This window comes from Phoenix dactylifera, chromosome 11, assembly GCF_051530095.1.
Source record: "Phoenix dactylifera cultivar Ajwa chromosome 11, Ajwa_hap1_PhDact_Kaust_v1.1, whole genome shotgun sequence".
Lineage (NCBI taxonomy): Eukaryota > Viridiplantae > Streptophyta > Magnoliopsida > Arecales > Arecaceae > Phoenix > Phoenix dactylifera.
In genome coordinates this window covers 18,249,390-18,272,272 of record NC_143200.1, presented here as the reverse complement: position 1 = coordinate 18,272,272, position 22,883 = coordinate 18,249,390, and the positions used below count along the sequence as shown (strand labels likewise).

The 22,883-nt window shown below is 44.4% G+C and overlaps 1 protein-coding gene across 1 annotated transcript; it reads left to right on the top strand.

Moving 5' to 3' along the window:
- Window positions 1-18,461: 18,461 nt before the first annotated feature.
- LOC103719514 (uncharacterized) lies at window positions 18,462-20,209 on the top strand. The gene has a single exon (XM_008808797.5). It carries the CDS (start codon window positions 18,553-18,555, stop codon window positions 19,981-19,983), a length of 1,431 nt encoding a protein of 476 aa, XP_008807019.3. The 5' UTR covers window positions 18,462-18,552; the 3' UTR covers window positions 19,984-20,209.
- Window positions 20,210-22,883: the final 2,674 nt, after the last annotated feature.

Genomic DNA, 22,883 nt, shown 5'->3' with positions numbered 1-22,883 from the left:
TGATGCATAATCCTCTCTAACATTGATTTTACTAACAAATTTTTTTGTCTTAGAAAACAATTTAGAGAGAAATATTAGGTAATTTTTCTTTGGATCTAGAGAATTGAACCTTAGGAATGATTAAGTGGAGCCTCGAAGATCATGGATCGGAAGTTGGACCACAATATCTAATTGTGATCATTTAGGGGGGCAACTACATGATATGAAGGGTAATTCAATACTTTGCAGTGTCGGGGCGGTGGGGGGCGGGCGGCATGGCATTGGATGACCATCAGTGGATTGTGATCTACCTTCACTTTCAACATGATGTCAAGACTAGCTAAGTGATCCATGAATGGGCTAACATCATTTTTAAAATACACCATAGAGAGTATCTACTGTACAACACAACTTCGAGGTTCAAAATACCAACTCCTCCAGTACATGGAGATTTTGTTACAGAAATCTAGTTTAATGAGGATGATTTGCATCAAGCTAAGAAATGTTACTAGCTTCTGCGATCCATGAATATAATAAACTAAATACTTCAGTAAGATCCACCCTTTAGGGAGAGGAAAAATTATAGAGGTGCCCATGATTCCCACCTACAGGATTATCTTAGGTTGTAAGTTGTAACTCTTTATTAATAATACTTTTCTACATGCAACATAATTAACATGAAAGCCTATGTGCATGGATATGTCTTGAATGAGAAATGGTGGATGGCAACTTGCTTTGCAAAAGAAGTGGTTATGGAGCTCTTAAACATCACCACACAAAATGATGCTAGGAGATTCCAATGATTGCTCCCATGCCTTTGTAGCATATTTTGTGACAGTTTCATTAAACCAATCCTTAGGACGCACCCTTCATTATAAAGGTTGCTCCTTTCTCTAAAATATGTGGATCTGAAGGCCACTACCCTTGGATCACATCTACCTTTTCTCCTCAATCTAAAGAAAACCCAATACATTGGATTGGGAAGGTTCTTATTGAGGTCAAAGGGATGTCCTCAGGCTATGACCATAGCTGTCTCTTGCCTCACTATCTCTGCCAGAGTCCCATCTCGGTAGCTCACAAATAGTGGGAAAAACACATAAATCGGAAAAACTAGTGATATCAATACAAACAATGGAATTGACCACCAAAGTACCAAATTTCAATTCAGGTGTTCATAGATTCATCATAATCCAAATAAATATTTTTTTAAGGCATGGATTACAACAAAGACCGGACCTATGCAGAGCTAATATTGCAGCTGAGTTGAACTATTAAAGACCTAACAATGTACAAAGCATACAAGCTAGCTAGGAGTTTTTCAAGACCTAAAGGGATATCGCACTTAGAGGGGCAATTTATGCAACATCTTTATACTAAAACCAGATCAAATTTTATTTTAGGAATTAAGATAGCAATCTCTAAATGATTTGAGGCCAATGGAAACCATAGAGGTGTCGTTTGCCAAAACTAGGCGCAATCTTAGGGAATCCAATTTAAGGAAAACCTCCTCCAAACTGTTTGCTTGACAAGAAAGGGTCCATTGCATGAAGTGCATGGCATGTGCCATGGTTGCAGGAAGATGGCTACTTCGGCTAAAGCTATAGCTCATTGGATGCTGTCAAGCAATATCCTTCGGTAATGAGAGCAGTGAGTGGATTAGATTAGGTTTCCTTGTAAAGGTTGGAAAAATTTAAGACATTTAGAGATTGTTGAGGAGAGCAGTGTTGTATATTTGGTCATTACTTCTGGCAGGCTGATAAAGATTTCATAAGAGAACCAGAAACTTGGCAATGTACTATGAGGGAAATGACACCGATCCTTTGAATCATTTCGCTAATCTGGTTGTCCAACAAAAGGGTATTGATTATGATGAGATGTTCAGCCTAGTTATTAAGCTTGTCACAATTCACACTATTCTTTCTCTTACAGATTCTGAAGGTTGGCCCATTCGGCAATTGGATGTCAAAAACGAATTCCTCCATGGACATCTCACCAAGGATGCTTATATGAAACAATCTCTTGGTTTCACTGACCCAGACAATCCCACTTATGTTTGCAAGCTACAACGTTCTTTTTATGGTCTTCAATAGGTGCCATGTGCTTAGTTTTAGAGGTTGAGCTCTCACTTACATACTCTTGACTTTGATGGGTCTACAGATGATCTCTTACTTTTTATCAAGCACACCAAAGAACCAAAGAATATGTGGCACTTCTTCTAGTTTATGCTGATGATATTATTCTTACTGGTACTCTTACTGCTCTATTGGATAACCTTCTTCACTGCTTTTTGAGCATTGACTGGTACTCTTACTGCTCTATTGGATAACCTTCTTCACTGCTTTTTGAGCATTGAGGCTAAGACTACTATTTCTGGACTTCATCTGACCCAATCAAAATATATTTCTGATCTTCTTCTCAAAACCAACATAGATGGTTCTATGCCTCATCTGATACCTATATCTACTAAGTCCCAAGTTTCTCATCTGATAGTTTGTCACTTTTGATCCACTCAATATCGGAGTATGGTGGGTGCGCTTAAGTACCTTACTCTTACACGTCCTAATATTGTCTTTGCAGTCAACCAAGTATGTCAGTTTATGAATAAACCCACTTTCATACACTAGTTTGCAGTCAAGTGTGTTCTTCGCTACTTGAAACATACTATCGACTATGTTATTTATTTAACCAATAGTCCATCCTTATCTCTTCATGCCTATTTCGACACCAATTGGGCTGATCCTGATGACCGGCATTCTGTAAGTGGCTTCAATATTTTTTTTGGTCATTATCTCAAATCCTAAAGTGCTAAAAAGCAACGCATTGTGGCACGTTCAAGTCCCAAATCCAAATATAAAGAGCTTCCCAATACTGCTGCTAAATTAATTTGGATTCAATTTTTACTACAGGAACTAGGTATCTCACTTTTTCAAGCTCCTATACTTTGATGTGATAATTTGTCTACCATATATCTTACTGCTAATCCCGTGTTTTATACTCGAGCCTAGCATATTGAAATTGATTTTCATTTTATTCGAGAGCGAGTGGCTCGTCGTCAACTTCATATCCAATTCATCTCCTCCAACAACCAACTCACTGATATATTCACTAAAAGACTTGCCTCCCAACACTATCAACAGTTGTATTTTAAGCTCTTAGTGGTACCCACATTAGCTTGTGGGAGGATATTGGTAGTATCTTCATTTCAGTCCCATATCAAGAATCTATAATTCTAGAAATTTTGAGTTTTAAATTCTTAATTTTAAATTTTAAATTTTGAATTCTAAATTTTGAATTGTAAATTTTGAATTTTGAGTTTTGAATTTCAAATCGCATAAATTTAGGATTGATCATAGGAATTCATTTATTATTTCTTTCTATCCTTGTATCATCCTAGTTGTAATCTCTTGTACATTCATAACTATAAATATAAATGATGACTGCCTCATGAGATTGGTAGAAAAGTTCTCCTTAATATTTTTTCTATATATTTTATTTTTCTGTATTAAAAAATAAAAAAAACTGCTAGCTTTTTCGAACGTTTTTGTCTTTGAGTGCATCCCAACAACTAATGCCTCTCTCTTGTTACATTAAAGCAATATTACAATTGTTATCAGGTTAGGTAAAGTATCTAAAATTTTTTATCTGCGATTGGCATCCCAAATTATATAAGAAAAATTGTGCTAACTAATGACTTACATCAATCTTATATACCACACCAGTCTTTTCATGCCATGCAATAAAGCTAACAACTAATCTGAGTCTGGGTAGTAATTCAACCTCTCATAAATCCATATTAATTTTATTTGATAAATTAAAAATTAAAATTCAAAACAACTCTATTCTTTATTATCTGTAGTGGCCTCGTAGACTGACCTAGATTGGAACTTCATCTATGGGCAGCAAAATCACGATCTTAGTATTCTTGAATCTCCATTCATATTAGAATAGATTAAAGATGTTGTATTCAGTTTCAAGGGAGACAAAAACCCCGATCCATATGGCCTCACCTTCAATTTTTTCTAGAACTTTTGGGATGTAGTTTCTGGCGACCTCTTTTTTCTCTTTCAACAGCTTTATGACACCAACATTGACCTATCGAGGCTCAACTATGTAATCCTAACATTAATTCCAAAGAAAGAAGCTGCTACAGAGCCGAGTGATTTTTGCCCCATCAGTCTTATACATAGTTGCATCAAGATTGTGACCAAAGAGTTGGCGGGCTGCTTGCAACCCTTCATGAAGGAGCTTATTGACCCGGTGCAGATGGCTTACATTAAAGAAAGATCAATTTTGGACAACATCTTCTGTGCCAATGAGATTTTGTTTCAAAACAAGAAAGGTTAATATGGATGAAATCATTTGCAAGTTAGATTTCTCCAAAGCCTTTGATAGAATTGATCCTAAATTTCTGCTCAATCTGCTTCTAGTCAGAAAATTTCCTTCAAGGTGGATAGGTTGGCGGAAAAACATCCTAGTATCTGGCAAAATTGCGGTGAATGTGAACGGCGAGATTGAAGATTGAATCTTTTGCAGGAGAGGGCTAAGGCAAGGAGATCCTCTTTTTTCATACTGTTTTATTCTTGCTACCGACCTCCTATGTTGAATGCTCAACTGTGCCACAGCGGCTAAGATTTTTGAAGGGCTTGGTAATCCTTGGATCTATGGAGGGACGAAGATTTTACAATATGCAGATGACACTCTAGTATTCACTCATGCTAAAAAGGAGTATATGACTGTTTTGATGATCATTATCTACTATTTTGAAATGATATTTGGGATTGCTATTAACAATCATAAAAGCTCCATCTTAGCTATTGGACAGGATAACATAGCTACAACAAGATGCATTGGTTGGCTAAATTGTAGTTGCTCATCTCTTCCAATCAAATACCTTTGGCTTCCTTTATGTGGAGGTAAACCTACTAAAGCTAATTGGATGGTCTTGAATCAAAGAGTTGAAGATAGATTGGCAACATGGAAAAGCAATTTCTTATCTTTTGGGAGAGGTTAACATTAATCAACTCCATACTTTCCTCTCTCCTTATCTATTTTATATCAATTTACAAGCTTCTAGCATGGGTTATCAAGAGGATTGATAAATATCAAAGATCATTTCTATGGTCAAGCTCTTCGAGTTGTCATGGAGAATCATGTAAGGCTAATTGGAGTGCAGTTTGTCTTCAAAGTGCGATAAGGAGGTTTTGGAGTCAAGGATCTGGCTGAATTTAATATGTCCCTATTATCAAAATGGGGATGGAGGTATCTTTCAAATGACCCAAAAATTTGGAGAAAGAAGGTACATTTTGCATACCATAGAAAAGTCAAATTATGTATGAGTTGGAAACCTATTAGAAGGTGTTCAAATCTATGGTGTGACATCATTAATGCTCTTTCTGCCTTTTGGAGTAGAGCTTAGTTCAAAATTGGCAATGGACATAATACACTATTTTAGAAAGATCCCTAAGTTTGTGATTATGAAAATTTAGATAGAGGTTAAAAAAACTTTGTTTCTCTTTTTGTTATCTTTTTGATTTGATGTACAAGCCTTCTAATTTATAGAAGGAGTGATGTAACAAACTCTACATGATATGTGGCTAGATTTACAAGATATTTCAACAGAATTTAGATGACTCAAGTAATAGCCCAGAGTCCTAGGATCTTGTCTTTTTAGCTGAAGACTTGGTCTCCTCTTGTTCTGGAGAGTCAATCTCCTTTGTGTGGATTGATTCAACACGCCCCTGCAATTGAGTGGGTAGCTCATGTACACGAAGATTGCTCCAAAGATGAGTGGACCATTTTTCTGCTAACGGCTTTGCTAAGAGATCAGCTAGCTGATCTTTGGATGAGATGAAACAGACCTTCAACTATTTTCTGAAAACCTGATCGCGAACATGATGGAAGCTTATTTCAATATGCTTTGTTCGCACATGAAACACCGGATTAGAGGAGAGGTAAGTGGCCCCAATGTTATCACACTAGAGGATCGGTGGTTGAGCTAAAGGCATGTGCAAATCGATTAAAAGAGCTTGCAACCATTGAAGTTCAACAGCAGTGTTAGATAAGGCTTTGTATTCAGCTTTGGTGCTGCTTATTGCGACAGTATTTGCTGCTTACAGCTCCAACCGATGAGGTTTCTGCCATAGAAAATGCAATAAGCGCTGACGGAGCGGCGATCATCCTTATCGTCGGCCCAATCCGCATCCGAAAAAACTTTGGAGATCATGTGAGGAATGAGTCGTGATATGTAAACCATGAGAAACTGAACTCTTGAGATAATGCAGAATGCATCTTACAGCTTGCCGGTGGGGCTCCTTGGGTAAGTGCATGAACTTGCTGACCCGATGAACGGCATAGGCTATATCTGGCCCTGTGAAAGATAAGTATTGTAATGCTCCGATGGTGCTGCGATAAAGCAGAGGTCTTCAAAAGCTATGCCTTCATATGCTGAAAGATCACTCGATGTTGCCATCAGGGTGAGGCAGGGCTTGGCTTGATCAAGGCCAGTTTTCTTCAATAGGTCAACAATATATTTCTGCTGAGTTAGAAAGAGGCCGTGAGGGACAGCCAATGCTTCAACTTCAAGAAAATAGTTTAGTTTGCTGAGATCTTTGACAGAAAAATGCACACTTAAATGCTTCAGAATGCGATCAATGAACACATTATTTGATCCAGTGAGAAGAATGTCATCAACATAAATTAGAAAGTAGACAGTAACTTGACTATTGTGTAGGACATACAGAGAGCTGTCAGCCTATGAAGCCTGGAAACCAAGTGAAAGAAGCTGATCAGTAAACTTAGAGAACTAAGCTCGAGGTGCCTGGCGAAGACCATATAAACTTTTGTCAAGGCGACAGACATGGTTCGGATAGTCAGGATGAACAAAATCTTGTGGTTGGCTCATAAAAACTTCTTCTTCAAAAATACTATGGAGGAACGCGTTCTGAATGTCAATTTGACGTAGTGGCCAATTCCTTCGGATTGATATAGATAGCACCAAACGTATTGTGGCAGGTTTTATCACTGGATAGAAAGTCTTATTGAAGTCAAGCCCTCTCTGCTGGTGGTAGCCTTTGGCCACCAATCTGGCCTTGAATCGTTCAACACGACCATTGGCATGGCGTTTGATCCGAAAGACCCATTTACTGCCAACTAAATTGATGTTGTTGCGGGGTGGAACCAATGTCCAAGTTCCATTCTGAAGCAGAGCATCAAATTCTTTGTTCATGGCTTCTCGACATTGTGGACTTTTCATAGCTTTTGTGTAGCTCGAAGGTTCTATAAGAGAAGAATCTGAGGTAGCAACCAAAGCCTTTGGTAAGGGGTACTGTACCATACCAGCAAAGAGAGTTTTGGGCCGAAGAGAGTTTGTTTTAGATCTTGTAACCATCTGATGTCCAGGTGGGGCTGTAATAGGCACACTAGAAGGTGGAGGAGGGTTGTCCACTATTGGATCAACGAAATTTGAATCAGCATCCCTTGCAGGAATTGGCGAATCATTAGACGTTTGAGTGTTGAGATGAGTACAAGGATCAAAGAGAGCAGGTGGTGGTGATTCTGGCGCAGCGTGAGGAATAGTACCTGCAAGGTTAGTAGCTGAAATAGGGAAAACAAAGGGAGGTTGGATAGTTGTGGGTAAGGTGACAGTGGGTGTGAGTGATGAGGGAGTGTCATTGGCTTTAGAATTGTAAGGGAATAAGGTCTCGTTGAACACAACGTGCCTAGAGACAAATACTTTCCCAGTTGTGACATCAAGACACTTGTATCCCTGATGGCAAAGGTTGTAGCCAAGAAAAATGCATGTTTTTGATCTAAAATCAATTTTGTGTTTGTTGAATTATCTAAGATTTGGCCAACATGCACACCCAATTACACGTAAAAAATTATAATTAGGCTTCCTATGATAAACCATTTCAAAAGGAGATTTATATTGAAGAATTTTTTATAGGAAGTCGATTTATGATATGAGCAGCAGTAAGAAAAGCGTCTTCCCAATAATTTTGAGGAAGGTGAGAATGTGCCAATAGGGCGAGGCCCATTTCGACAACCTAATAGTGATGCCTTTCAACTGAACCTATTTGTTCATGGTTGTGAGGACAGGCAATACAATGTTGTATTCCTGTATTTTTGAAGTATGTATTTAAGCATCTATACTCACCACCCCAATCAGTTTGAATTGATTTAATTGTAGTGTTGAAGTGGCGCTCAACATATTGCTGAAATTGCAAAAAGACAGATTCAACATTATACTTGAGTTAGAGAGGAAATAGCCAAATAAATTTGGTATGATTATCAACGAAACTTACATAATATCTGGATCCATAAGTAGAAAGCACAGACGCTGGTCTCCAGACATTAGAGAAAAGTAAATCAAGAGGTTTTGGGGACGTGGAAGGAGAAACATGGAAAGGTAAGTTATGGCTTTTAGCCATTTGACATTCAGAACACACTATTGGTCTTTTATTGTCAACAACTGAAACTTTATTTGCAGCTAGAACACATTGCAAAACTGAAAACGCAGCATGACCTAAACATCGATGCCAATTCGAAACAGAAAGCTTGATATTAACGAAAGCCGAAGCTAATTTTTGCAAGGGTTGAGAAAAGCAATATAGGCCATCATTGATATAACTGTTATGCAGGATGCTCCCTGAGTAGTCCTTAATCACAAAAAAGGAACTGTGAAATTCAAAATAAACATGGTTGTCTTGAGCAAATTTATGTATGGAAAGGAGGTTTTTTTTGATTTCAGGGACAACAAGAACCTAATTAAGAATAAAGGAACGTGAAGGGGTTATAAGTTTGGTACTACCACAGTGAGAAATATTCAAATCTGCACCTTTGCCCACTAGGATTTGGTCTGATCCATTGTACTCATCAGCACGCAGATTGAGTTGATTGAAGTCGGAGGTCATAGAATGCGTCGCTCCTAGCTTCACTCTCCTTTATATATAAGAGTTTAAATGATCTTGACCTTCACGAAGCTTGTGAGATCTCCACAGTGGCTTTTCACAAAGTTGGCACCACAGGGTATTGCCATTGCTACCATGAACAGAATTGGAATTGTTACCTCGACAATAGTTACCACCGCGGCCATTGTTGTAAGAGTTGCGCCCCCTGCCTCTAAAATTCGCAGAATGTCCGTGGCCACATCCACGAAAGGTATTGGATTGCCGAGTTGCAACATTGGCATTGGCATTGCTGAGCTGAAGAGGTTGATTATTGTACTATATGCGAGCTTCACAAGCGAGTACAAGAGAAAAGACTTCCTCCTAGTGCAAACCAGATTTCACGAGAGGAGGTGCAGTGGAAGACATATGCAAGAACTTCATCTGTCAAAGAAGAGTTAATGGCACTCAAGATAAGATTATTCTGTCTATCCCAGATTACATAGTCAGGATTGGGAAGTTTGATAGTGGGGTCATCAGAGGATGAGATTTCCATGGGGGGCATTTTTATGGTGCCATCAATATAGCCAAAAACATTTTGGCCCTTGAGGTAGGGATGCATTTGTGCTTTCCAAATTGGGTAATTTGTACAGGTAAGTTTGGTGATGTCCACACTGTGGAATTGGGGTTGAACAGAGGTAGCTGGGAGGTCATGGTTTCAGATGAGGTAGAGGAGACTAGAGAAGACATCTTGGGATGTATGTCTCAAAGAGGCTCTAACACCAAATGAAAATTTAGATAGAGGTTAAAAAAACTCTGTTTCTCTTTTTGTTATCTTTTTGATTTGATGTACAAGCTTTCTAATTTATAGGAGTGATGTTACAAACTCTACGTGATATGTGGGTAGATTTACAAGATATTTCAACAGAATTTAGATTACTCAAGTAACAGCCCAGAGTCCTAGGATCTCGTCTTCTCAGCTGAAGACTTGGTCTCCTCTTGTTCTGGAGAGTCAGTTTCCTTTGTGTGGACTGATTCAACAGTGATGCAACCTTTCAATTCTTATTTCTAGCTATATAATCTTAGCAGGAGAAAAAAAGGCACTGTTGTTAATCACTATAACCCACATTCTATGAGGCTTGGAAAGCCATCTTCTGCCTCCTTGGAAGCTCGAACCCAGTCCGCCAATCTTTCGTCTCTCTTGGTTTCAGTCACTCTTAATCAGGTAGAAGACCAAATATGTTGGAGATTGAGTAGCAATTGATCCTTCTCCATAAAATCACTTTACCACTTCTTAAACACTAGGGATATCAAATGTAGATTTGCCACTCATTGTGGAAGCTTTCAATATCACTTAAAATCACATGCTTTCTTTGGTTGTGTTGCAAAAAGAAGCTTAAAACTAGAGACAACCTTGGAAGAAAATTGGGTAAGCATCTTAACGATTGTGTTCTGTGCCATGATACAAATAAGACTATTGATCATCTTTTCTGCACCTATAAGTTCTTTTCCACTATATAGAAGATCATTTGTTCTTCTCCTGGGATGCTTCATCCTCAACTATGTTTTGAAAATCTATGCATTGATTGGAGGTTGAACCATTTTACAAAATATGCTCAGTCCGTCATTTTCATATCGATTGATGTTATATGTTGGACCTGTTGGAAGGAGCGGAACTCCAAATTTTTCTAAATAAAAGAATTTCGTCCAAAGTAAAGTATGCTGTCTCAAAGCTTGTGGATGACTAATGTAGTTGAACTGAATAGTGGATGTATTCTAGATCAGTTGAATTTTTATGCTTTTTTTTTATGGAATGCTCTCATTTCAGATTGCTTAAGCAGAGGATTTTATTTTTCCTTGTCAGCATGGTTCTGCTTTAATTACATATGATGAAGTTTCAATTAGCTACATCTTCTTTGAGATATTCTCTAGGAAGTCAAATATGATTGGAGCATATTATATTCTGCTTACTATTCAACTATCATGCAGTCTTTGGAAGAAAAGAAACTGCAGAACAGTCAACTCTGCCTTCGACCTATGCCTCAGTTGCAATCAGTCTCTTCAATGATTGTAGGATTGCAATTTTGTTTCCTTCAGCTACAGCTCTTGTTTAACCTCTGCTTATTCTAATTTGCCAAGTCTCGAACTTCAGCCATTATCAAGGAACTATATAGTGCTGTTGAGTTGAGAAAAATGGAAGAATATTCTTTAATGGAAACTCCTCAGCAAAACAAACTTTTCTTATGCTGGTGGTAGTAATTGTATAGTGTTCTGGAAGGAAAAGAACTCTAGAATATTTCTCAACAAAAGCTCGATGGAAAAAAAGGAGTTTTACAAGGTAATGCATAACTCTAAGGGCTCGTTTGGTTCGCGGAAAGCATTTTCTTTCCTAGGAATATGATTCCTAGGAAACAAATTCCTAGGAAGAGGATGCCTAGGAAAGTACTTTTGGCATGTTTGGTTGACAATGGGAAAGTGACAAATTTCCAAGGTGCTTATGTTTGGTTGGCCATCTACTTTCCTAGGAAAGTTATATATAATTCCTATTATGCCCTTAATAAAAATTAGGTTTTTAATGCCTCTTTAATGCTTCTTTAATGCTGAAGGGACTTTTTGGGAAAAAGTAAAAATGGAGTGATTCCCGCCTCATGGGAAAGTAACTTTCCCATGTTTCTCATGGGAAAGACTTTTCCATGAAATGTGGGAATCACATTCCCATGGGAATACAACTTTCCCTTCTCTCTCCTTTGAAAACTCCAACCAAACAAGAGGCATCTCATTACTTTCCCGTTGACCACACTTTCCCCCCTTCTTTTCCCGCGAACCAAACGAGCCCTAAGATATTCCTCAACAAAAGCTTGATGGAACAAAAGGTGTTTTGGAGTTGGTCTTCTCTTTTTTTTTTGCTAAAACGGGCAATTCATACTACTCGGGTACGAACACACCCAACAGAATCTGCATACAAAAGGTCCCGGAATGCTCCGGGCACGTCATCCCCACCAACCCAAAGGGTGCCTCCTGAGTGGCTCGCAACATACGCCGCCACCCAGTCTGCCGCCCCATTCGCCTCACGATATACATGCATAACCTGAAGGGAAAACCCCTCACTCACCATCAACCATATATCACGGAGTAAAGGGTGAACTCCTCCATCACTATGAGGGCCCTCCCGGATCCAACTAATCACGGTGGCTGAGTCACCCTCCAGGAGGATAGAGCTCGCCTGAAGTACCTGTCACGCATACCGTAACCCCATCCAAGCCGCCCGCAGCTCTGCCCCTGGGACCGAGGTATCGAAGATCTGACAACCCCCTGCTGCCACCATGTTGGAGCCTGGGCCCCTAATAACAAAACCTGCTCCTCCTCTCCTGCCTCCATCCAAGACTGAGCCGTCAAAATTGACCTTGAGGAAGCTTGGAGGTGGGGGCTCCCAGGTGAAAAACACCGTGTGAGTGGCTGCCGAAGCAGAATGGGGGCCCCAGATGTCCCTAGCTGTCAAAGGTCTATGATGCAAATCTACAGAAAGAAACTCTACTGCCTGAGCCCGAGCCCGCTCCATCACAAATCATGGGGACAGGCTAGGCCTACCAAAAACACGGGCGTTCCTGGCCATCCATACCTGGTAAGCTGTGCAGGACGCCCTAATAGCCACAGACCTCATCTGGGTGGAGATGGAACAACGCCGGATCTCCTCCAAAAAACTATCCCTCCGTCTCCAGACCGCCTCCGGAATCCCTGATAACCTCCAAGTCCCCCTCGCCCAGACACACTGGAATAGTACATGATCCACTGACTCATCTGCCTCACAATACTGGCACAAAGGAGGAATGCTAACTCCCCGACGGCTCAACTCCAAGCTCGTCGGCAGACGATCCCATGCTACCTTCCAGAGGAATAGTGCCACCCTCTGGTGTAGCCCGAACCTCCATATCCAGCCACAGTCCCTACCCAGGTCTGACTCCTGCCGAAGAACCCGAGCGACCTCACCAACCCTGACTCTGGCCCTACAAGTGGTGCTCCAGACCCTAACATCTGGACCTCCCGATCCCGGGATGGGGAGGGCTCGAATCCGCTCTGCTAAGTGCTCTCCGAAGAACTGGCCCAACCTGTCGACATCCCACTCTGCCTCCCCAGGCATAAGGAGGTCATGCACTTGGAGCCCCACAGGCCCCTCATCACTGATCATCGTCGGCCACAGCCTCAGCGGAAGTGCATCCACCCAAGGGTCCTCCATCACATCAATGCTCCGTCCATCGCCAATCAGCCACCTAGTATGTGCCAGTGCAATAGGTATATATCTCCCAACCTCACGCCATATGAAAGATGCCCTCCGGCCACCCACCACCTGTCCAGCTGAGCCTGGCCGACCATATCTCGCTCTCATGACCTGACACCAGAAACCATGTGGCTCCAAAACAGTCTGCACTGCACGTCGCGCCAGGAGCGCCTCCCGCCTCGCCAATAGAGACTGCACCCCCAAACCACCCTCCCTCAGAGGAAGGCATACTCTCTCCCAGGCCACCAAGTGTACCCCATGGCCCCCCCCAGAGGAGCCCCACAGGAAACTACGCATAAGCCGCTCTATACCCACCAACACCGTCTTCGGCACACTAGTATGGGCCATAGTATAGACAGGCATGGAACAGAGAACTGACCTAACGAGCGTCAACCTGCCCATCATAGAAAGTGACGAGGCTCTCCAACCCTCGAGCCTGCTCTGCACCCTCTGTATCAAAGTAGAGCACTCCGCCATCCTCAGCCTCCTCCCTGTGATGGGGACACCAAGGTAGTCCAGTACCCCCTCCTGCTCCCGCATCTCCAATATCGCCCTGATCTCCCGTCTGACCCTCCGCTCCGTGCTCGGACTGAAGTGTATGGATGATTTTTGGTGATTGATTCTCTGCCCAGACGCCGTACAATACTCCGTCAACACCCTCTGGATGGCTCGCGCATCCCTCACCCTCGCCCTAGCCAGAAGCAGGCAATCATCTGCAAAAAATAAGTGAGAAATAGGGCGGGCACCCGGGGCTGGACTGTAAGCAGCCAGCACCCGGTCCTCGCAGGCTACATGTAAAGCACGGGACAGTACATCAGCGCAGATGATGAATAGGTATGGGGACAAAGGACAGCCCTGACGAAGCCCCATAGTAGCTCGAAAGAAGGGCGAAGGCGTACCATTGACCAAGATGGAGAATCTAGGCCCCTGCACACAGCCAAGAACCCAGTCAATCCAGATCTGATGGAAGCCAAAACTCTCCAGTGCCTGTCTGAGAAACTCCCATCGGATCCAGTCATAAGCACGCTCCATGTCCAGCTTTACTGCCATCAAACATCGCCTCCTCGAAGCTCGCTGTAGGTCTCCCATCATCTCCTGAGCTAGCAAAATATTGTCTGATATACTCCTCCCAACCACAAACGCACCCTGCTCCTGACTAATAATAGTAGGCAACAGAGCCTTCATCCTCCCAACCATAAGCCTCGCCACAATTTTATACACTGTGGTACACAAACTAATAGGCCTGTAATGACCGGGCTCCGACGCATCCCGTCGCTTCGGAACCAAGGTAATGTAAGTAGCCTGCCAGTCATCTGTCATCACTGCCCTACTGAAGTATAGCTGCACAGCCTCCACCACTGATCTCTGAATAATACTCCAATATTTCTGAAAGAAAAAGGGTGGAAAACCATCCGGTCCTGGGGCTTTGTCCCCTGCTAATGCCCAAACTGCCTCCTGCACTTCTGTATCTAAAACCGGCTGAATCAATGCTTCATTATCAGCCTCCTCAATTCTGACTGCCGGCCTGGGGAGCTGACCCCGCACATAAGTCCCCTCTACCTCCGTCCATCTGGATCTGAAAAAGTCGACCATCACCTGTCGCACTGCCAAGTCCTCCTCCACTCGCTGGCTCGTCCCAACTCTCAATGATCGTATCATGTTCCTTTGCCTCCTAATGATCGTCGATCGATGAAAGAAACTAGTGTTTCGGTCCCCCTCCTTAACCCACTGCGCCCTCGACTTCTGCCTCCAAAAAATCTCATGCTGATGCAGTAACGAGTGATGAGAGGCCAAGTGACGACGCAGCTCTGCCATCTCCTCCTCCTCAAGCTCTCCATCTCGATCCTCCCTCCCCTGGAGCTCCGCAATCAACCCCTCTACCTCCTCTAGTCTCCTGAATATATTGCCCACTACCTCCCGGTTCCATCTGCGCAGGCGTCGCTTAGTAAGCTCCAATCTACGCGATACCCTCTGCATAGCATCTCCCTGCACTGGCATGCCCCATGCCCTCCTAACTACTTCCCAGGATTGGGGGTATGACAACCACAGCTTCTCAAATCGGAATGGGCTATGGTGGCTAGAGCTCACTGCTGTAGAAATCAAAAGAGGACAATGATCTGAGGCGATCCGAGCAAGGTGACTGACCTGGTATGATGGGAATCGCTGAATCCAGTCCGGAGATGCCAACGCCCTATCCAGCCGCTCCCATACTCTCGCTCATCCAAGCTGGTTGTTACACCAAGTAAATCGCGGCCCAGAAAAGCCAAGGTCCACGAGGCCGGTATCATCCAGGAACTCCCGGAACTCCCTCCTATCTCCAGAGTCGGAGTAGGCCCTACCACCACGTTTCTCATTGGAGCTAAGAATGCAGTTGAAATCACCCACCACCATAGTCGGGATCCCCTGAGTCAACAAACGGGTCAGCTCGCCCCAAAGGACTCTCCTCGTCCGGTAATCAGTGCTGGCATAGACCCCACACAGGACCCACGGAGCTTCATTTGGTTCCGAGATGACCATCACAACCTGCTGAGTGCAATTGCGAAAGACATCTACAGAGGCCACTCCCCGCTTCCACAACAACAAAATACCTCCAGACAAGCCCTGGGATTCTACTACAAAGGAATCCCAATCAAAAGCTAAGCGCCGCTGCACCCGACGCATACCTTCTCCAGATACCCGTGTTTCACAAAGAAAACAAATATCGGGGCTATGAAGCTGCACAAATCTCCTGAAGGACGACAAAAATGAAGGCTTGGCCGCCCCCCTACAATTCCAAGCTAAAATCTTCATATAACACAGTGGGATAAGTGTTTGCCCTGTCTGCGTGGGCTTCTCTTTCCCTGTTCATGAGGCTTAACCTCCTCACCCAACTCCCCACCTTCCTGGATCGCCGCCCGCAGCAAATCAGCCACCTTGCCATGATCCTGGATGGGAGAAGAGGACCCCTGCCCCGTGCCCCCTAGAGTGCTTCTCATCACCACCACCGTAGAAGAGGCTGGGGAGAGCCTTACCGGAGCTGCCAGAGGTCTGAGAGTCCCATCCCCGTCCTCCATCTTCAACTTCCCCTTGTTTTTCTGACACGGCGTGGGCACCACCTCCCTTTGTGAAGCTTTAGCCGAACTCAGCTCCTTCCGGTGGTGCAGGCCCTCCAGCACTTCCTTGGCCGGAACCTTGCTGCCCTCTCCGGCCACACCCTCGCGCCGAGCTGGGGTCTCACCTGCCACTGCCGTTCCGCTCGCCGTGGGCGCTCCGTCCTCCACTCGCATAGTCCCAGCCGTTCCGGCAGCAGGTGGAGCACCGCCCAACGTCGGTCGACTAGGGGGTCTCACCGGCGGCAGGGAGGCACTCCGGAAGTGCCTCCGACCATCCTCCCTCCGGCGTAGGCACGGGTCACCGAAAGAGGACGTTGAGACCGATCGAGGCAAATGAGTCGACTCAGCCCTACCAACTCCCACAGCCCCCTTCCGCTTGGCTGGGCTTCTGGCCCTTTTCAATGGGCTTGGGCCCTGCCCATGGGCCAGCCCAGTAGCAACATCTAGGCCCTTTATCCCGTGGCCCGACCCATCAGTGAGAGGCAGGCCTGGGCTTGGCTTGGCCCGTCCCGAGTCGGATCCACCCTGCTGGCCAAGAGAAGTGGTCGAACCCAACCCCTTGATGATTTCCGGTTCAGACCCCAGAACCCCACCAGTTTAGGTCATCTCCGCGTCCGACACCCGTGCTTCCGTCTCCTTCGTCTCCGGCGACCTCCTCCTGGCCAGCTTAGAAGGCTTTTGCCAGCCTTCCGTGTCCGTGGGCGACAGAGGGAGATTCGGCGCAGCGATAGGAGACCTCGGCCCCAGATCAGAGGGAGGATCCTGCACCGGAGTTGTTTGAGCGACCTTCACCACCGAGGCCTTCTTCATCGGCTTGTTCGCCTTCGGCCGCCATATCTTAGTTGTTGTCAGCCACGGGCCGAAGGGACGCCGACTCCCCAACTCATCACCCTCCTTCACCTCAGATGACAGCCCCTGGGGGGGCTCCTCCATCCCAGTCCGTTGGGAGCTCTGTTCTCCCTGTTCTCCAGCCGTCGCCGGGGCCGTGGGAGGAAAGGGGCAATCCCCCTCCCCGTGCCCCAACCGAGCACACTTGTAGCAAAAACCAGGCAGGTTTTCATAACGGAAAACCTGCCAGTGTAGGTCGGATCCTACCTGGATGAACGTCCCCGGCCTGAACGGCATCCCCGCATCCACCTCGATCTTGACACGGGCAAACCCGAGTTTCCGGCCCTGGTCGGTGACCTTGTCCAGCGCCAAAGGTCGTCCAGCCTTCGCCGCGATACCCCAGATCAGCTCCCTCGTCCAGTACTCCATCGGTAAGCTTGGTAGCCGAAGCCAAACTACCGTACGGCACAGCTTGTTGGTCCCCGGAACAAAGTTCGGCCGCCATCGCTCCATGGTCAGGAGCTGACCTGCCACCAACCAGGGACCGCCTTCCATGGCCGCCTCCCGATCCTTCTCACTCCGGAATCGAAACGCAAAGGTCTCGTCCGCCATCATGAACTCCTCGACATCGTAGTCGAGTTTCCCCGCAGCTCGCAGCTCCCGACTGATCCATTCCACGGGTACGCGACGACCCAAGCTCCCCATGATCACCGCAGTATCACGCCACGCCGCCCGGGCCACCTCCATCTTCTCCGGCGAGATCTCCACCACATCCGTGTACCGTCGCTTCAAAACTTCGAGCTCCGCCGTCGTGATTTGGTGATTGGTCCAGGTCGATGCCCTCGACGAGCCCTTTACCACATTCGCCCACGTCCGGCCCATCTCCGGCGCCTTCGGGTGGGTTTCCTCCCCTTTGTTACCCGAGCTCGTCTCCTTCTTCTCCAGCTCCACAGGGCCCTTCGTTGCCATCTTCTACAGTGCCCTAACCGGACGCCGTGAACCCCCTTCACTTCTCGCGCACCAACCGTTTGGGAACAGTCCCCACCCACCGCACGAGAATTGACGCACCTAGGCACACATCCCGAGTCACTCTCTCTCTCTCCTCACTCTCTCTCTCTCTCCTCCGCTACTTCACCATTTAGTCAGAGAGTTGGTCTTCTCTTCAAAAGATGACAAAATCCTTTTTTTTTTTTGTTTCTGTTCTAGCTTACACGCAGCTAACAAATTGCTATCTTCCTTACTTTTTCATGAGTTTGTTTGTTTTTGATCCGATGGACTTCATACTTTCTGTAACTTATTCTCTCTATAATTACTAATTTTTTTAACAAAATCTTGGATGGCTTTCAGCTCCCTCGGTATCAATATATATATTACCAAGCGACACCCTAACAACCCGTATGGATTAGCCAAGATCCAGACACTCGCCTACCTATCACCATCCCTCTCGTCACGTGCATCGCACCTGACTTCTTTCCCGCCCCCACCCCCTGAAATGGAAACCGACGCCCGGACGCAAAGCGAGCGAGCGTTTCCAAAAACGCGCTCTCTCCCCTCCATACCTCTCCCAATTCCGAACCCTGTTCTCTCTTTCTCGCAACCGCTCATGGCGGAGGCTTCTGATCTCTCCCTTCTTCACATCGAAGAATTCGCTGCTGACGAGATCGAGGAGCAAGAAGACCGCCCCGAAACCCTAGATTCGCCCCCCTCCTGGCCCTCCGCCACCGCCCCGGCCGGCGCCACCCGCTGCGCCCTTGGACCCGACCTCTTCGCCCCCGATCCCTCCGATCCGGGATATTCCGACCAGGATTCCGACTGCTCTGACGATCACGCCACCCTCGCCTTCGATCTCTTCGATCGCTCCTCCACCCGCCCGATCTGCGCCGCCACGGACCCCTTTTCCGAATCCCTCCAATCCCCCAACTTTAGGGCCTCCGAGGGCCCCGAGGAGGTGGGATCAGATTACCTGGGGTTGGGATCGGGATTCGAGGATCAGGAAGATGGAGAAGATGCGGATCGGGAGGTCGTGGTTTCCGATTGGGGGGCTGATTATTTCTTTATGGGAAGGAGGAGCTCGCCGTCGGAATCCATCGATTTTTCCGGGGCTCGCCCTGTTGATTCGGGGGGGCTTAGGATCGCCGGGTTTGATTCGGATTCAGATTCCGATGAACAGATCGTCGACGGTGGCGAATCCCAGGATCGGATCAACGATGATCTCGGCCTTCCCCTGTGCTGGGACTGCCTCCAGTTGGAGGAACAAAGGAGGGACCTCAGCATAGAAATGGAGTGGGAGGAGGTGGATGAGCGGCTCGAGGATAGGGATGTCCTAAGTATCATGGTCGTCGGCAACGACGAGATACCCAATGGACTCAGGGAACGGAATCATGATGAAGCGGAACAGGAGGAAGACGTGGTTCGGAATATCGATTGGGAGGTGCTTTTAGCTGTGAATAACTTGGGGAGGAACAATTTAGACCCCGAGGATGTCGAATCCTTTTTCGTCGACGACCATGAGGGCTTTGTCTACACCTCGGATTATGAGGCCTATGAGGTCTTGTTCGGGCAATTTGCCGACCATGATAGCTCTCTCAAGGGTAGTCCTCCGGCAGCCAAATCGGTGGTCGAGAACCTCCCGTCGGTCATGATGGCGAAAGAAGATGTTGATGAAAATAACAACGTCTGTGCGGTGTGCAAAGATGGGATTTTGGTAGGTGAAAAGGTGAAGCGACTTCCATGCTCCCACCATTATCATGAGGATTGCATTTTGCCATGGCTCAGCATTAGGAACACATGCCCCCTTTGTCGGTTCGAGTTGCCCACGGATGATCCGGAATACGAGAAGTGGAAGGCACGGAGGGCCACTAGCGGTGGTTCCGGTGAAGATTCTCAACTCAGGTATGAGTTTGAAATATTACCTGAAGCTTAGGACGTGTGAGCAAAGCAGTCCTCCTGTTTTTTATGATGGTGGCATGGACAAGGTTTTCTGATGTTGTTGTATCGAGATTGTAGCAATTTACTGTTTTTTCTCTTTAGAAACAGTGTAGCGGCAATCAGACTTTTTGTTAGAAGTTACCAATGAGCTGTTGGGAGTTGGCTATTTAAGATGTTATTGTATATCAACCATTCTAAATAAATGTTGTTGCTATTGTAAAGCTGGTACTGTTGCATTGCATAAATTTATTTATTTATTGTTGTTGTGATGCAAGAAGGCTTATTGGGTTAAGATTATGTTTTGTCATAGCTGTCATCCAGCCAAACAAAATTGGCTTGCATGATTGAGAGCTATGTTGATAAATTGGTTATGGAGGCTTTTTCGTGAGAATTTCATCTGAAACCTTTCTTGCAGCTTGTTCACATGCTTTGGCACACTTATCCATGTATGGCCAACTCTTTAATTTTGATTCCTCAAACCAAGTATGGTTTGTCCAGTAAATCTGTTCATTAATAATCAGTTTGGAGTGCTAAAACAACTTGCTTGGCAGTTTTTTGAAATAGTTAATGGTGCTGCAATGATTAATTGATTGGAAGTGATGCGGTTAAATCAATTGCTTATTTTGATCTTCATGTACTTGAGATATTAGATTTTATCCTCCATTATGTGGATATGGTATTAGGATGAGGAGGCTGCGAACAAAATAGGTAATGTTTCTGGTTGCATGCATGTGTTATGTAACGAAAGCTGAAATACAGATAATTCTTGTTAGTAAATTGCAAAAGGTATTTATCCTTTTCTTTTGTTATTGTTAACAAATTCAGGCATTGATGGTTTTGCTCGAGCATCATATATTAGTTGTCAAATGTAAGAAAAAGTCTTACACTTTGGAGCTTTTGTCAGGGTAGAAAATAAGCATCTTGTTCACTAACCGAATGTTCACCTGTGGCTTCTCTTCTCTCACCTCTCTCCCCCTCTATACCTCCATTTTGGTTGATGGTCATTAAGTTGATAGATATTTACATCACTTTTGTGTTTGGTAGCATGATGGTGGATTAAACTTATACTGATCTCTGTATCATGCAGAGTGGGGATTCTTGAATTAACCTGACATGTCACCTGGATATTCCTTTTTCTTTTGGTGTTCATTTTTCTTTTCCTCTTATGCTTACAATAGACTTTACTGCAGCCATTAGCTGCTGTTTAGGTTTCAGAATTCACAGTCTTTCATTAATTTTTCAGATTCAAAAGGCTTTTTGAGCCTGTTATCGAGGACCTTTGCAAAATTGTTACCATATAACATTTTAAACTTCTTGTAAATCTATGGTGAACTCTGGCTGTAAGTTGTGCAACTGCCAGTATGTGTGGAAATTAATAAGTCGTCTATAATTTTTATGGTCTGTTACTATGAATTCTGCTCCGCATTGTTGCTTCCTATCAGAGGGAAGACTACAGATTGGTGAACTTCGAATATCTGACTGCGTCATTCATTTTACCCTTCACTCCAGCTCCCCTCATAGGGTTTTTGTATAGCATGTAAATCATGTCGGCCCCTTCTAGCCATTTCATGCTATTTCCTCCCTTTCTGCAGTTAATTGCATCGTCTTCTTTCTTAAATGTACTACTATCATCACCAGACAACAATCTCAACATTTTTTTTAGTACTATATAAGGTTCGCCGTTTTGTTACCGGACCCCGTGCCGGTGCCACACTAGCATAGTACCGGTATGGTACGGTACGCAATTTTTTTAGTATACCAAGTGTCGATACGTCACTGGTACTAGTACCTATACCAAACCGGTATAGTATGATACGCCTAGTACCGTCTAATTGGGTACGGCATACCATTTATATGCACCTACCTTCATAACTCTCTTTAGGTATAATTTGGCACGGCCTTCGCCATCTGGTGTGATAATTGTTTTTTTTTTTTTTTTGCATGATTCCTGTTAGGAACCATGTAAAATTACAACTTTGGTACTCCAGTCGTCCAAACTTCTGGTGTTCAGACATCAGAAGACGGTAAAAGTTATTATTCATAAAGTTGAAATGTTTCTTCTTCCATAAAATTTTGAGACTAACATTTATCACAAGGGATCTCATAAATGCTTATCCAACCGTAGACTTCGGGATTTTTTATATGGAACAGGTTTCTTGTGCAATGAGTGGTTCCAATTCTTGTATACGTTATCCAACAGTACATTATTGGTATCTTCAGTTTCATAGCTTGGCATACAGACATCTCAAATATATGTAACATATTTTTCAGATTGTCTCATTGATAGTGTGCTAAGCTTTGATCAACACAAACAATTTTTGCTTTCTGAAGATACCTTGCTTGTTTCCTCATCTTCTCGGGAGCACATTCTGGATCAAGGGTGACTTTCCCTCTGTAACCCGGTACTGGACTTTTAGTGTTCTCTGAAAAGGGTATACAGCATGACATTTAATCTACACAATCAAAAATCGTGATGATCCCGAAATCCTAAATCAATTCAGTGATGATTAAAAAAAAAAAAAAAGTCTTGTGCTGTACATTTAGGGGTGTTTGGTATGGGGTGATCGTCCCAGGATCAAGGTTGATGTGGATGGAGGTGATGAGATCACCGCGTTTGGTTGCATCACAGAGATCCTACATGGCGGTGATCCTAAATCACCTCCACTTCTCAAATCACTGCCCAATTTGCTGATGGAATACCCATCCTTGAGGTCGAAAATCCAAGATCATCCCAAAGCAGTGATCCTGGGTTAAAAGTTAAAGACAAAAATACTCCTCAACTTGGTAGAAAAATTTATATATCAATATACTGTCAATATATTATGTCAATGTTATATATATATATATATATAAAATATTATGTTGATATTATATATTATATTAATGATATATATT

Coding starts and splice junctions, on each gene's coding strand:
- LOC103719514 (XM_008808797.5), top strand. CDS start 18,553: ATGGAAACCGACGCCCGGACGCAAAGCGAGCGAGCGTTTCCAAAAACG.